At 30.1% G+C, this 14,084-nt stretch overlaps 4 protein-coding genes across 4 annotated transcripts in view; 2 read left to right on the top strand and 2 right to left on the bottom strand.

Moving 5' to 3' along the window:
* LOC124537519 (epidermal growth factor receptor substrate 15-like 1) overlaps nucleotides 1-2,735 on the bottom strand; it is a 37,559-nt gene extending 34,824 nt beyond the window's left edge. The window contains exons 1-3 of the mRNA XM_047114393.1: nucleotides 2,642-2,735; nucleotides 2,145-2,189; nucleotides 932-1,066 (exon numbers count right to left, since the gene is read on the bottom strand). Coding sequence (XP_046970349.1) covers nucleotides 932-1,066; nucleotides 2,145-2,189; nucleotides 2,642-2,668 — 207 coding nt within the window. The 5' untranslated portion in view covers nucleotides 2,669-2,735. The remainder of the gene's footprint in view (nucleotides 1-931; nucleotides 1,067-2,144; nucleotides 2,190-2,641) is intronic.
* A 220-nt stretch (nucleotides 2,736-2,955) lies between these two features.
* LOC124537479 (glutathione S-transferase E14-like) lies at nucleotides 2,956-4,498 on the bottom strand. The gene is made up of 5 exons (XM_047114342.1): nucleotides 4,397-4,498; nucleotides 3,945-4,098; nucleotides 3,525-3,722; nucleotides 3,249-3,359; nucleotides 2,956-3,160 (listed from the first exon to the last, which is right to left on the bottom strand). Exons 1-5 carry the CDS (start codon nucleotides 4,462-4,464, stop codon nucleotides 2,969-2,971), a joined length of 723 nt encoding a protein of 240 aa, XP_046970298.1. The 5' UTR covers nucleotides 4,465-4,498; the 3' UTR covers nucleotides 2,956-2,968.
* A 283-nt stretch (nucleotides 4,499-4,781) lies between these two features.
* On the top strand, nucleotides 4,782-8,349 carry LOC124537503 (glutathione S-transferase 1-like). Its single transcript, XM_047114373.1, has 7 exons — nucleotides 4,782-4,935; nucleotides 5,077-5,215; nucleotides 5,682-5,740; nucleotides 5,816-5,957; nucleotides 7,340-7,533; nucleotides 7,874-7,971; nucleotides 8,216-8,349. Exons 1-7 carry the CDS (start codon nucleotides 4,895-4,897, stop codon nucleotides 8,308-8,310), a joined length of 768 nt encoding a protein of 255 aa, XP_046970329.1. The 5' UTR covers nucleotides 4,782-4,894; the 3' UTR covers nucleotides 8,311-8,349.
* Nucleotides 8,350-8,684: 335 nt separating this feature from the next.
* LOC124537454 lies at nucleotides 8,685-11,927 on the top strand. Its single transcript, XM_047114307.1, has one exon. The coding sequence runs from the start codon at nucleotides 9,062-9,064 to the stop codon at nucleotides 10,358-10,360; it is 1,299 nt and encodes a 432-aa protein (XP_046970263.1). The 5' UTR covers nucleotides 8,685-9,061; the 3' UTR covers nucleotides 10,361-11,927.
* Nucleotides 11,928-14,084: the final 2,157 nt, after the last annotated feature.

Genomic DNA, 14,084 nt, shown 5'->3' with positions numbered 1-14,084 from the left:
ATAACATATCTATACAAATAGTATGTTGCAATATTCTAAGTGAACCATATTATTTTCTTGAACACAAACATTAAATCAGATGTAGAATGAAAAAAGTCTAACACAAATAGTAATCTAATGTTTTAAAGATTATTTACATTTACAATAAACTTCAGAAACAAATAAGAGTCTACATATTAGATAAGATAACATGTAATTTTTTCTGATACACATAAATTTCTATGAATAATATTTTGTACAAATGTAAGAACAAAATTATGTGTACAAAATTCTTTACAAATTATTCTGCTAAAATTTTGGAACAATAAATTTTCCTGTGCCTTAAGTATACTTTCAAATTAAAGAAAAACCATTGATTGTCACCTTTGCCTATAGAGATTAACTTATTTGTAATGCCTTAGTCTTTAGCCATTAATTAATTGCCTCATATGCACTTACCTTCATAATGAACTTATGTCCCTAGTAATGGAAGTACTGTGGCTCAATTATAATTTATAGTGAGTCAAAGTGTGACTGACCATTACATATGTAAATCCCGGTGCCCATCTAGAGCTTAGCCTTAGACTTATCCTCATTAGAATAAAATTCATATTTATAAAAGATAATTTATCTAACATATATCTGGTAGCTATAATAAGGTACTAAACCAACAAGGCACTCAGTTATATGTTAATAATATTAGAATAATAAAATTTTAGTGATTTTTGTATAAATTTTTTTTTTTTTTTTAAATATAGTCTCTCAATTTTACTCTAATTTTTATGTTTTTTTACACAACAATTTCTAGATTTAAACATTTACATTACTTCAATTTGAACATAACATCCCATACATTTATAGTAGATATGAAAAGTCAGGAAACTAAATTAACATAACATGATTAATCAACCAACATAAAATCGATTTATTAGGTAATTTTATAGGCACTTACTTTGTCCAAATATCCTTTTCCAGTGGGATCCGACTGGTCCCATATTTTGCTAAGTACCACATCACTGAGCCGTGACTTTTTGAGGAATCGGGCAGCATCCAAAGCTTGTATAGCTCCTGTGCCATTTGGGTCTACCTGCAATATTCATTCAAGTAATATTACTCTTAGGAAAAATATTTTGGATGCCATTTAGAATGCATGAACATTTCAATCACCCATTAAATACTTATTATTTATACTTGAAAGGAAAAATTGAATAAGACTTTAACAGAATAATAGTAAGAAAAATCAATATAACAAACTACATTCAAGTGAGATCAAGTATATATATATATATATATATATAGTTTTTATGTGCAGTTCAGATCATATTTATAAGTAATATTCATTTCAAGGTGAAAAAGTGTAATCAGTGCTTATATTGGTTCAATCTAAGGCATAAAAAATATATAACATTTTAGTCTCATTTCAATATTTTTCATGTGTTACTAGGAAATTTAATCAATATAATACTGAGCATTTACTATATAGAAATTTCTATTTAAAAAAAATTGAGAAGCTTGTATAACTCTAAAGCAGAAGTTAATTCACGGTTTATTGTTAGTTGATTTTTATAATTATAATATTACATTCAGCTAAGTAATTAGCATTTGTTATTGCATAAACTTTAACAAGATCTTATAATTAATGCTAATATTCTACACATTCAACTAATTCACATAATTGTAACAAGGGCAATATATTTTTTTAAGTTTCTAGATTATACATCCACTTAACAGACTGTTAAAAAGCAGATACTCTTAAAAAATGTACTAATTTATTATAATTTATTCATCAAATATAATAACAGCAGATTGGGGAACATAGCTTTTTATCATTATCAAAACAACACTAATCCTCTACTTTTATCACTCAGTTTAAATCTTTAGTGATTGTGTAATCATAATTTTTAAAGAATGTCTTTCGACTAAACTACCTTCTAAGCTCCAAACTTTCAATAAATTACGGAATATGCTCTCAAACATTGTAAGGAGTCTTAAAAATTAAAATTATTGATTTTATAATTAATTGACTATCTAAAAATTATTCGTATATACACTAAGTTTTACTCACTAATCGATAACGAGTTTTTACTCTTACATTCTACAGATACACCGATTCAAAATACGATGTAATTCATAAGTAAAAAGTCTGTTTGTTTCATTACACTTACTTGGTGATAATACGCTTCATATATAGCACTGTGGGTCCCTGCCACCTGCAATGGTTCAATCCACATTTTGAGAAGATTTCACAAAGCCAAATTTACACGAGTATTTATTTTACACGATTAATTTCTATCGTTATATGGGTGTGACATGTCTATACAGTTCATGACATTTAATGTTCGCGCAAAAACTATGGGATTTTACGAAGTAATTAGGGAAGTAATAAAAAATAACTCGAATATACACCACTAAGAATCACTACACTATTTATATAAATAATACATTAAAGTAGTAATTAAGAAAACCCATAGAAACTACAAGTTTTAACGACAGTGGATCCGACTAGAGTCCTTAACACTTCGACATCGAATATAGTAATGTTCCGGCTTCTTCTGCATCAATTGAACCACACTATATAGAAGACCATATATTAAACTTGGTCTGAATTTGCGACTTTTTTTAATCTGCACTACACAAATAATTTAATTTGCGTTAATTCTACCTGAGTAGGAGAAGGCAAGGCAGCCATTTTTTACATCTCCTCGTTGACCAATCAATAGAGTCCATAGACAACTGAGATTTTGACATATCACATCACTTCAGTGATGTAGACTGTAGAATACGAGATCATACTACAATTCATACTCTATAATATGGATTATAATATCATATCCTGACTTCTAAAAATCGATTATATTTTGAAACAAAAACATTAAATGTATCTATATGTATCTCAACTATATAACGAATTATATTAAATATAACATAGTAAATAAAACACAAGCAATAACTCCTAAAAATAATTTAATGATCGTCATCAATTTTAACATTATGCACGTACATTATTGATCGCATCAATACACATGCGTAAGTTTACTAAGCCTCGTCTGTTGATATCATAAAATGGTAAACATTGAAAGTTTTCAATCCACTGTTTTACCCTTTTGTGCCGTTTTGTTAAAGAAAACAATGGAAGCATAGACGTCACTACAGCTACCGCACAAATATCACATAAAAGCATCTGTAAAAAATAAATCATCAACATAATATGTTTTGGATCAAATAAATTATTAGTATATAAGGATTTTTTAAATCTTATGATACGACACCTTATTGCCTCCCAGCCAATTATCATTTAAGTTGTATTCTAAATAATCCAAGGCAGCATACCACTCTTCGACCGTTGTTTTATTAACAGGCTGTCTTGCAAAATATTTTGACTAAAACATATAATCTTATTAATTATTTAAATAAAATAACATAAACATATGAAATTTAATTTATATTATAAAAAAATAATGTTTACTTAAGCATGCTTTAATATTAAAATTACTACCGTACTGTTAAGGTACTTACGCTGCTACTACTACTTTAAATTAACTTACCATTATATAACTATCAATACGAAATAAAGTACTGGAGTTGAAAAACAACATTTGATTAACTTTTGCTCTCAGTGCAGGATCTTGAGGATATAGGTCTTTATCATCAGCGATTTGACACAAATACAGAGCAATAGCATGGCTGTCAAGTATTTTTAAATCACCAACTTGCAATGCTGGTACCTTCTGCAGAGGATTTATCTAAAAAGAAAAAACTTTAGTAGCAATATAAGTAAGTTTTAAAGTATAGACAAATTAGTGTTAAAGTATAGAAAAAACTAAAAAATTAACTTATATTTTGAATGTTAATAATTATTGATGATATAAACTGTAATTGAAAATAAAATCACCAAAAAATATGGGTAACAGAATTAATCTTTAAAACGAAGTGTTCATTCATAATATAATCAATTCCTATCTTACCTCTCGATAAAAATCAGTCCGATTTTCATTTTTGAATAAATCGATTTTATGAAATTCAATATCGATTTTTAAAATTGACGCTGTCATCAATACAAACCTAACCGGAGGAGAAACTTCATCTCCGTAAACAATGGGTTTAACAAAGCTTGATGTCCTGCCACATATATTAAAAAAAAATAAGGACAATGAGTAAAACCTCCGTGCTATTTTAATTCGTACAAAGATATCTCCATTGATTTAGTTTAAAACTTTCTGTAAAATATTAATTTATTAGGTATCTCATTTTAATATATTAAAAAAGCTTTATCTTTAAAGGATTTCATATAATATGTAGTTGAGAATAATTTCTAAAAAAAAAGAAACAGATACAATATAAAATAATCTAAATAAGAATGCAAAAACACATATAAAATTCAAATGTAATTTGATAGTTAACTTGAGTAAGTACTTACCTGGCATAACTTAAATTACAATATTGCAGCATTTTTGTAGGAATATTTTTATGTAATAATCGAAGCATTATAAAATTAAAATCAAACGTAGTTCGTCTTTGCGTCGGCCCAAACTACTGAATGCGAGAGATCGAATATGGGATTCTAGACATTTAAATACATTAAAATTCAATCTGAATCAGTAAGCACAAAAAAGTCTTATAGAGAATACAAAGTTGAAAACATTACTGTTTTCAACTACTCAATTTTATTATTCGACAATATTATTGGAATAAAAAAATAAAGATCAGCTGATCTTCGGATATTTAACTTTTCCAATAATAAAATAATACCGAAAATCTCATAATGATTAAAAAAAACATCAATATTTGTATATCTTTTTTCACGAGTTGTCAAAAATGTAAAGTCATCAAAATTTTTATTCATATTTCATGTTATTTCTTAAATTTCTTAATGTAATTTTAATCTAAATCTGATTAATAATACGTTAGTATAGCGATGGGTTTAGCTAGCAGTAAAACAATATCCACTACGCTTCAGTTAGTAATACTTAAATTATAAATATAGGACTTTATAAAACAATGAGCTTACATACATATGTTACCGCTGAAATATATTTAATGAAATATACTTGGAACTCTTTGTTACACATAACTAATATACATTGTAAATAAATTTAGCAACTGCACATTATGGAAGGCAGACCGAAGTCCCGCGTGTAGATCGGTGATGATGGCTTTAGATGCTATGAACTTGAGCCTAACTGAAGTCGATGTGGAACTTGATAAAGATGAGCAAAATCTTCCAGAAATTGTAGCTGTGAGTCAAGTTTTATAATATTTTTTTTGTCATTTTGTATTTGTTTCATGGCAGTGTTTCAATGATTGGGAAACGAGGAACACACCCGTACCTACAGCCCATATAACAACGTCTAGCTCAGTGAAAACAAAATACACATATTTATGCTATCACAGAGGTTTTTCTATAAGATATTTTATTGGTCGTAGTAACGTCAAAAGTACCATACATACATACCTACATTACATTAAAGAGCTTACTCGTCGGAGTTATGTTTTTTTTTTCAGAATGACTATTGTAGCAGTCATTCTCTCTACATGGCCCCGCAAGAGATACGTTTTGGTTCCTTAAATACAATTCTGATTGTGTCATCATCAATCTATCCTATAACGTGTCTTCTTCCACCACATCGCGGAAAACTTAATTTTTATTTCGTATTTAAACTGTAATTGATATAGTGTTTAAATGACTTATATGTTATCCTCAGATGAATCCATTTAGAACACTACCGATTTTAAAAGACAGAGAATTAATTTTACGCGACAGGTAATAAGCATATCTGTATTTGCTATTAATTTTTAAAATGATAATGTTTTATACATTAAAGCTTTTGCTTTTTAGTCATGCAATCAATACATATTTAGCTTCTCGGTATGATGAATCTGAAAAAATGTTGCCTCAAGATCCAGCTGGACGCTCGCTGGTAGACCAATTGTTGCACTATGATAGTGGAATTCTACAGCCACGTTACTACGTGTCGGTGGTGAGTGATTTTCTAAATACTATTGTAATAAATTAGTCATTTAAGAAATAGATTAATGGACTTGACAGTAACAACGAACTTATATTATGAGGAATGGATTATTCTTAGAATCTAATCTAATCGATAGACTAAATTTAAGCAGTGATTGAAATTATTTCAAGTTACCCGAAGAATAACTAATTTGGACCTTTTGAAATTCCACAAAATCTTTAATTTGCGTGTTTTCGTGGATTTACGATGGGTCTGATTTACCAAATAAACCAGTTAAAAGACGTCAATGACTCTGGAAAGGGTTATGCTTGGAAATTTGCTGAAAAATCGAGAGATGTTCAAGATAGATCAAGAGAAGTTAGGTGATTAGATAAATAAAATACTTAAGAGGATAAAAAAACTGAAGTGTGTGAAATCGTATGCGTTACGAACTAACCGATTAGTTTTTAAATAACCGATCATTATAATCATATATAATCCTGAAGATTCGTTTCAGTAGAATGCTTTAGGAAAGGTGATTGTAGTAGGTAACTGAAAAGGCAAAGTAAACATATTTAGTGTAGTTCTTTTCAAGCCATTTAATGATACCTAGACCTTAGCCTTAGGGCTAAGGTCTAGGTATCATTAAATGTGTGAATAGGATAGCCCTAAGTTAGCTTAGGGCTATCCTATTCACACCTAACTTAACTTAGGGCTAAGATCTAAGGGCAGACCGAGATTATTCTAGATATAAGAAGATTGAATTTTTTGACGGAAAACTAATAACGTAAAATACGCGATCAAAGCTTGCATAACGGGAGTATTGATAAACCCTTAAAATTCTATATTTAAACCCTTATTATGTAATCCAGTGCTAAATGGTCAATAGAACCATTTATTATTAAGAGAATTATGTTTAATGTCATTCTGGATGCAATTACCAAAAACTACATACAAAACAATAATAATAATCATCTTCTACATCCAAAGGACGTGGAAAAATTCGTAGATAGTTAAAGACCATCCATTTTTTATATTCTCTTGAACCTTTTATCTTTCATGATATAGATTGGCGGACGAGAAAATACGCCACCTGATCGTAAGCTGTCGTCATAGCCAACGCACCACTGACCTTGGGAATAAGATATTATTTCCCTTATGCCTGTAGTCACACTGGCATAAGGGCACTCACCCATCAATCCAAAAAACACCAACCTTGATTAGCTACTGCTGTTTAGCAATATAATATCTGATCAGTATAGATAGCTAGGTGGTTAGGGTAAGTGGTACCTAACAGACGGTCTCGCACAAAGCCCTACTACCAAGCAAACCCTTCATCTTATTTAATATCCGTTAAGCTTTCAAATAACATGTAGTTATATATATTTATTGAATGTATCTTTTTTATTTAGTACCCAATTTTATACGAAAATAGCCGCTATGTAATGCCACAACCTATAGAAGATATTGAAAAATCCTATCAAGATCTGGAAACGATGTTAACTGGGCACTTGTGGTTAAGTGGCTCGTGGTTGACCCTTGGTGACATCTGTGTTGCAGCTACCATCAGCACAGCGGATATTTTGGTTCCAATAGACAAGCAAAGGTAAAAAATAATTTAATAAAGCAAGCATCGTATTTCTTTTGCTGCCATTTATTATTCATAAAAAAAAAAAAAAAACTTTTATATAAATGAATTTTTTTAAATTAATTTATACGAATTAAATCATTTATTTATTAAAGATATATCGGATATATAAATAAACAAATAGTCAAAAAGGTGGATCATAATTATCGATTGAATATTACTGTTTGCTTTCCAACATTGGATCTTTATCCGAGAATAGTAGCATTTGATTATAACAAATTTTGAAGCACTTGCAGTATTAATAATGTATTTGTCTTTTTTTCATATATAAAATATATGTTTATGTTTTTTTAATTAGGTTTCCATTATTGTCAAACTGGCTTTATCGAATGTCTGAACAGGCATTTTTTGTTACGGCAAACAAAAAAGGGCTAAGCGAGTTTACAAGCAGAATAGGTCAGTGTAATGTTCGTTTATTTTTATTAAATATATTTTTTATACACGCGGACTTGTTATTCATAAGAAATTAAAGTTTGTCTGTTTGTCCTACATGCATTCCACCATACTACTAATTTGTACACCTGCAGCAGTTCAAATAAACATCAATCATTTTATAATATAAATATATATATATAATGTTAATTTGATAGACTATTTTTTGTATCTGATTAATTAAGCGTTTTGTAAAACATCGTTGCAGATACGGGAAAAAATTCAAAATTAAATGAGTTCAAGAAATGTCCTCGCAGTTCTATAAAGCGACGTTCAACAGGAGGAACATTATCTGAAACATGACTTAAAATATTGAAATACATTATTATCGTTTTCATTTAATATAAAATATAGTCACTAACTTTTTACAACATATTAAGTTTTATTTATTCTATTTTAACATTCTCCTACTAATCAAATAATGGATTTGGATTTTGGCTACGTCTATATTCATTGTTATAAGCTACCAGTGCTGCTAAATGTACAAGTTTAAGTCGTACTTATACGATTTTTTAGTTATTTTGTTCACGTACGATTAAGTATCTTATCACGATACTAAAATATCTTTACTTTGCATGTCTTCAGTACCTACTTATTGTACGTATTACTGTGTTCGGGTTTTGAGGAGTGAGTAAGCCGGCAGTGACCTAATGATAAAAGGTCTGGCAACCCCGTGTGGTGCTTAACTACTTCAAATTGAAGAATTCACCTGTCATGATCAGTAGTGTCAACTATTTGGAATTCTTAATTATTCATGAATTTGTTGTGAAGAGGAGGGATATGACATCGTAAATGGTATAGCAAGGTGCAAGTTCAGTAGTTAATTATGTAGATTATCAAAGCTATTGTTCGAAGATCGAGAAACATAAAAAGTGTTCATTTATTCTCACGGAGCACGAAGAAAGTTCGTGCTTAATGTGAAAGGTATTTGTTGATAAGACTGAGTCGCATCATGAGTGTTCGTGTTACACATTAATAATATTACGTTGCAAAAGTTCCCACTCGTATTACCGACGTCGTATTAATCTTGGAAAAATAAAGGCTGTTGACACGGATGTCGCGTTTAAAATCAAGTGACACCATGCCTAAGATCGGGCATGTGACGGATCTACGTGAACAGTGGCTGGTCCGGACCGATGGAGCATTAGCTCATCATCTACAAGACCGAGAAATATCGTCGCACCTTTGCGAAAATAGGTATCGTAATCAGCAAATTCGGGAGGATTTTCCTGTTGCGTTGAATGAGCAAAGAGACATCGAGCATGAGGTACGATTACGTGAGTTGGCACGACGCCGCCAGGCAGATATAGATTTAGAAATAGCACGAGAAATGGCCGAAATTAACCTTCGCAGACAACATCGTCCTCCAAATTACGACCCACATCCACCGAGTCCCAAACCAAGCTCGTCTAAAGCTCCTGCTGCCGCACCGCCAGATATCGATCCTGAAGAGTTGGGGCTTTCTGCAACCGAAATTGAGGAAATGAGGCGTAGAATTGAACAGGAAGAGAGAGATGCAAGACTAGCAAGACAACTCAGTCAAGAAAATCAAGGTCAAGATGCATTACTTTCTGATATGAAATGTGCAGTTGAGGCACAGGATGGAGAGTTAGCCAGGCTGCTACAGGAGAGAGAGTATAAAAAATTGCAGAGAGCAAAAGAAAAAGCAAGGCAAAAAGCACTGTTAAAAAAACAGCAGCGACTTGCCCAACAGCAAGTGCCTCCATCAGAACCACCTCAAACAACTCTCTGCGATGCTTACAGCAATCCAAGAGACCTAATAAGAGAGAATGGGTTAAGGCTCTGTAAGTCTGTGGATTCTGACCTCAATTATGTGGAGCCATTTGAAAAAGAACACATTCAGTCCAAGGAGAGTGCATTGTTATCCAAAGAATTATCTAAACAATATTATAAACAGGAAGCTGGAACTTCAAATAGTAATTTGAATATCTCTCACAAACATTCAAAATCATTTGACTCAGATACACCAAGTTTTTCTAATTCTCATAAAACTTCCCTTCAACACCGACATCCTCCTCTTCCACCTTCATCTGGCAAAAAACCAAGGTTCCCTGACCCAATCAGCATTAGGCCAGCTTCGCACTACCCAACAGACAATATTCTGTCAGGAATCGATAACCAAAATACATCTATGCCACACAGTCTCAGTGAAAATAACAATTTGTATACATCAACATATCCCCCAGATAATACACCTCAGCAAGGCTATGAGAGGCCTGATCCTTCAAAGAGATTGTCAGTCATATCAGATATAACAGCGGAAGACTTAGCAAAGAAAAAGATTAAGCAGGCCGACATGCATAAGAAAAGACGAGGATGCAAGATACAGTAACACATTAATAGTCAGTGGGAAATGAAACAGTTAATCACTCATTTGGTAATGTTACAGTTACAATAAATAAGTAATAGATTGATGGCCACTTGATGGCCATTTATAATACATACAGAAATTTAGAGTAAAAGTTAAAAATTATTTCATCTTCATCTGTAAGAATTGATCTTTTTATTGGTTTATAAATTTTAATGGTTAATTTATACAGTCAGTGAAAGTCTATTTGTTGCATTAGCAATGGTTTCTTTCTTACAATTTATAAATTCAATTTTTTTTAACATCAGCTTATTTTATAATGGAGCTGATTAATAATATCTTTAGTTTAATTAATTGTAAGACTTTATTTATTCTTTATTTAATCTGTAGCAGTACCTGCAGAAAAGGAACCAATGAGCCATTTTTTTGTTTTATTAACGGGGCGAATGTGCCGTATTATTTTATAAGAATAATAGTTTTTAATTTTACATTCCAAATTTGTGATTTCTCTCATTTAAATATTTTGATCTCTACAATATGCTGATTGAACACAAACCAGGTGCTCTTTTTTAATCTTAATTTTTTTATAGGATGTAGACTTTTATACTCCCTAGATTTTTTACTCCAAAACATTTTTTTTTATCTAAGAAGAAAGTAAATATTAACACTTTAATTATAAACGAAACTCATGTTAAGAATCTCCCAAATGTTTTATTAAAATAATTTTTAGTGTTCATACATTGAAGTAAACTATTAAAAAGTTTAATACTGTATAATTTTTATTATTAGTACTTAATTTTTGAATTTTCTACACACTCAAGACTGATTAAAAATTACCTTTATTGACAGAGTATTAAAAGAATAGTCTATATACAGTCTACACATTACTTATATATTTTTTTCTATCGAAATAATTCTATATTTAAATTTGGTGGTGCTCTTGTATTTTTTAACCTTCAAAATGTTAAGTTCTATTCCATATTGCTCTCTCGAATTTATTATTAATAATATGAGAAAAAAAAACATAGTATGTAAGTTTTTTTTAAATTACATATTAAATGTAAAATGAATGTTTTGTTAAATAAAATACTTCATATATGTATATCTGAACACTAACACAGACTACTAGGAATAAATGTAATAATAATTAAATAGATAATATATTTATCTATTTCAGAAAATATAATTAACACATTCGTAGCAAAACTGATAATTAGATTTTTTCATATAAATACATAATCTATATTAGTCACAGATTATGTAATACATTCTATACATTGTTAACAGTATTTCCTATTTCTATAGGAATTTAAATTCCAGTGCACTTAAATATCAATTTTAACATGCTATGTATGTACCTAAAATGTTCTTTTTTTAATTCTAGAAAATTTATTTACTTAAAATCAAGATGTTAGTTGAAATCTTTTATATATACCATATGTAAAACTTTCATTTTACAATTAATTATTATTACTTTAAGTAATGATTAGCTTTAATTGCAATCTATGGCCTTTATCGTGCCTTAAGGGAACCGAACCAAACTCGAATGATGTTTAATTTAATTTTTATGAATAATAATTATTACATTACATGAGTGTGTTTTATTTATTTTTAACATATTATACTTATGATATTAATTTGATAATAACGAAGGTACATTTATTGGCCAATGTCCTTTCATAAACCTTCCATCACACCTACAAAGAGTTTATAACAATACTTTTAGAGTAATTTTGAAATTTGGTTTAATATATAAAGCTTACAAGTTACAAACTCTATGGTTCAGTGGCGTCCTGAGAGTTAAAAGGGAAAGGTGAAAGGTCAAACGTTTTACCGTGTTCTTCCACTCTTGAGTTTGTTGAGTGAAACATTTAATTTCATTATTTCTAATGTTTCCGCTTTCGTTTATTTTTTTGTTAGAACTTCGAGCTTCTTAATGAAAACTATGTTATTGTTTAATATTTAAGCTTTTAAAATAAGATCCTTGGGAAAAAAATTATCACATTATTAGTCGCCTTGAGTCGTTTAAGTTCTGGGATCGATATAACAATCTCAAGTATTACTTTAACAAATGTGATTAAATCGTACGCAGCTGACCAGATTAACCATTATAGTTCACGCAACGAAGCGTGCGTGCATATTACTCATAATAAGAATACCTATAGAAAACTTCATATAGAGAATGATTTATAGTATCATAACGCCATTTAAATATAACTCGAGTGCCAAGTAGTATTAATTGTATGCATATCAAAACCAATTGTGTAATATTATGCAGTTACCTAATTACCATATCTACAATAGTTAGTCGTAACAAGTTTTAGAGTAAGAATAGTTTCTATGGATTGGTGTTATTAAAACTAAAAAATAAGTATTCTTTATATGATAAAAGAGGATTGTTAGATATGCGCAGGGTTTGTTAATTTTTTAATTTGTTACTGTAAAACTTGTTAAATTAATGTGTGGACGGGTCCAAATCGACCACCGCAGCCACTAGGCAATGCTCACCTCGGGAGCTTCTATTCGAATTGGAAAAATATTTTACCGACAATAAATTCAATAACAATTATCTTAAAATGTCTTTTTTCCTAATTTATTTCCAACCCAGGAATGATCCCTACTCCATGCGGTTGATGGTTGGTTGATGGAATGATAGTAGAAGGGTTTTTTTTTTATTGTTCAGATAAAGTTCTGAAAAGTGGTTTGTCTTTAAAAAATTGAATTTATGTGTATTTTGACAGATTATGTTATATCCATACTAAACAACAGAAAAAAGTGTGTCGCGCCGGGGACCGACGGACCGTTTATTTTAGTTTAGTTTTACATTTCGTTAAAAGTAAAATGGATAGCTTGATAAAAACAATAAGTAAAAGGGATAACTAGATGTTTTAATTACGCAAAACGTATTACTACGTAATTATGATGTATTATGACGTATTACTACGTAAAACAACTAAAGGCAAACGTCCCAATTGGACGTTTTCTAGTCTTCACTTTTTGCGCGTTAATAACATATCTGTTTATGATGTTGTATCATTGGGCTGAGCCCAAATATAATTCGTTTATATTGAAATTGGCGCTAAATTCTTTTTCGGTATTAAATCTAAAAAAGTATGCGACTTAACGTCTATTTACCTAAAGGTTATTCAATACAACGGTCCCGATTTCATATATAAAACAAAATTCTCTTTTGAGCTTAGTTCAAAATTACAATAAGTAATTATCGACAAAATTTCAATTCGTGACGTCCAATTGCCTTCGCTTAGACTTGCTTTGCATTACTCTTTCGACGACCAACCGCTCATGCAAATAGTTCGATTTTACGAATAATTTCTAGATATAGTGTTGGATTTGACATATTTGCTACCCACACACATGTCTGTGATTTATTAAATTATTTGAAGATTATCATATTTTATGAGAAACAATTCTACTAAGTTTTAAAAGAATATCTATCTTCATATCCATAACCTTTTGTAAGAATTTACTCTTAGATCTCCTGATTGACTTAATCAATAATATAAGAAAAATATCTTTTACTACCAGTATTAAATTGTATGACACTGATTACATGTTTTCTTGGTCATGGGCCAGATTGTAGCTAATAGACGCTCTATGTGGAATAACTATTAATAGACTAGTATTTTCTTATATATATTTTTTAGAGGACAACATTTGTGGCCTTTTAGCGTCTAGCAATTAGGATGCTGTAATATATTAACCTCATTAAGGGAAATAAAAGACAATA

The sequence above is a fragment of the Vanessa cardui genome, chromosome 18 (assembly GCF_905220365.1).
Source record: "Vanessa cardui chromosome 18, ilVanCard2.1, whole genome shotgun sequence".
Taxonomy (NCBI): domain Eukaryota; kingdom Metazoa; phylum Arthropoda; class Insecta; order Lepidoptera; family Nymphalidae; genus Vanessa; species Vanessa cardui.
The sequence above is the reverse complement of the archived record's forward strand: the minus strand, read 5'-3'. Positions and strand labels throughout refer to the sequence as shown.

Excerpts from the sequence above, each read along its gene's own strand:
- LOC124537479 (XM_047114342.1), bottom strand. The coding sequence starts at position 4,464 with ATGCTTCGATTATTACATAAAAATATTCCTACAAAAATGCTGCAATAT. Across the intron at positions 3,723-3,944 it reads GGACTGATTTTTATCGAGAG|ATAAATCCTCTGCAGAAGGT; the intron begins GTAAGATAGGAA and ends TTTTCTTTTTAG. Across the intron at positions 3,161-3,248 it reads ATTGGCTGGGAGGCAATAAG|ATGCTTTTATGTGATATTTG; the intron begins GTGTCGTATCAT and ends TATTTTTTACAG.
- LOC124537454 (XM_047114307.1), top strand. The coding sequence starts at position 9,062 with ATGTCGCGTTTAAAATCAAGTGACACCATGCCTAAGATCGGGCATGTG.
- LOC124537503 (XM_047114373.1), top strand. The coding sequence starts at position 4,895 with ATGGGTTTAGCTAGCAGTAAAACAATATCCACTACGCTTCA. Across the intron at positions 4,936-5,076 it reads ACAATATCCACTACGCTTCA|CAACTGCACATTATGGAAGG; the intron begins GTTAGTAATACT and ends AAATAAATTTAG. Across the intron at positions 5,741-5,815 it reads GAATTAATTTTACGCGACAG|TCATGCAATCAATACATATT; the intron begins GTAATAAGCATA and ends TTTGCTTTTTAG.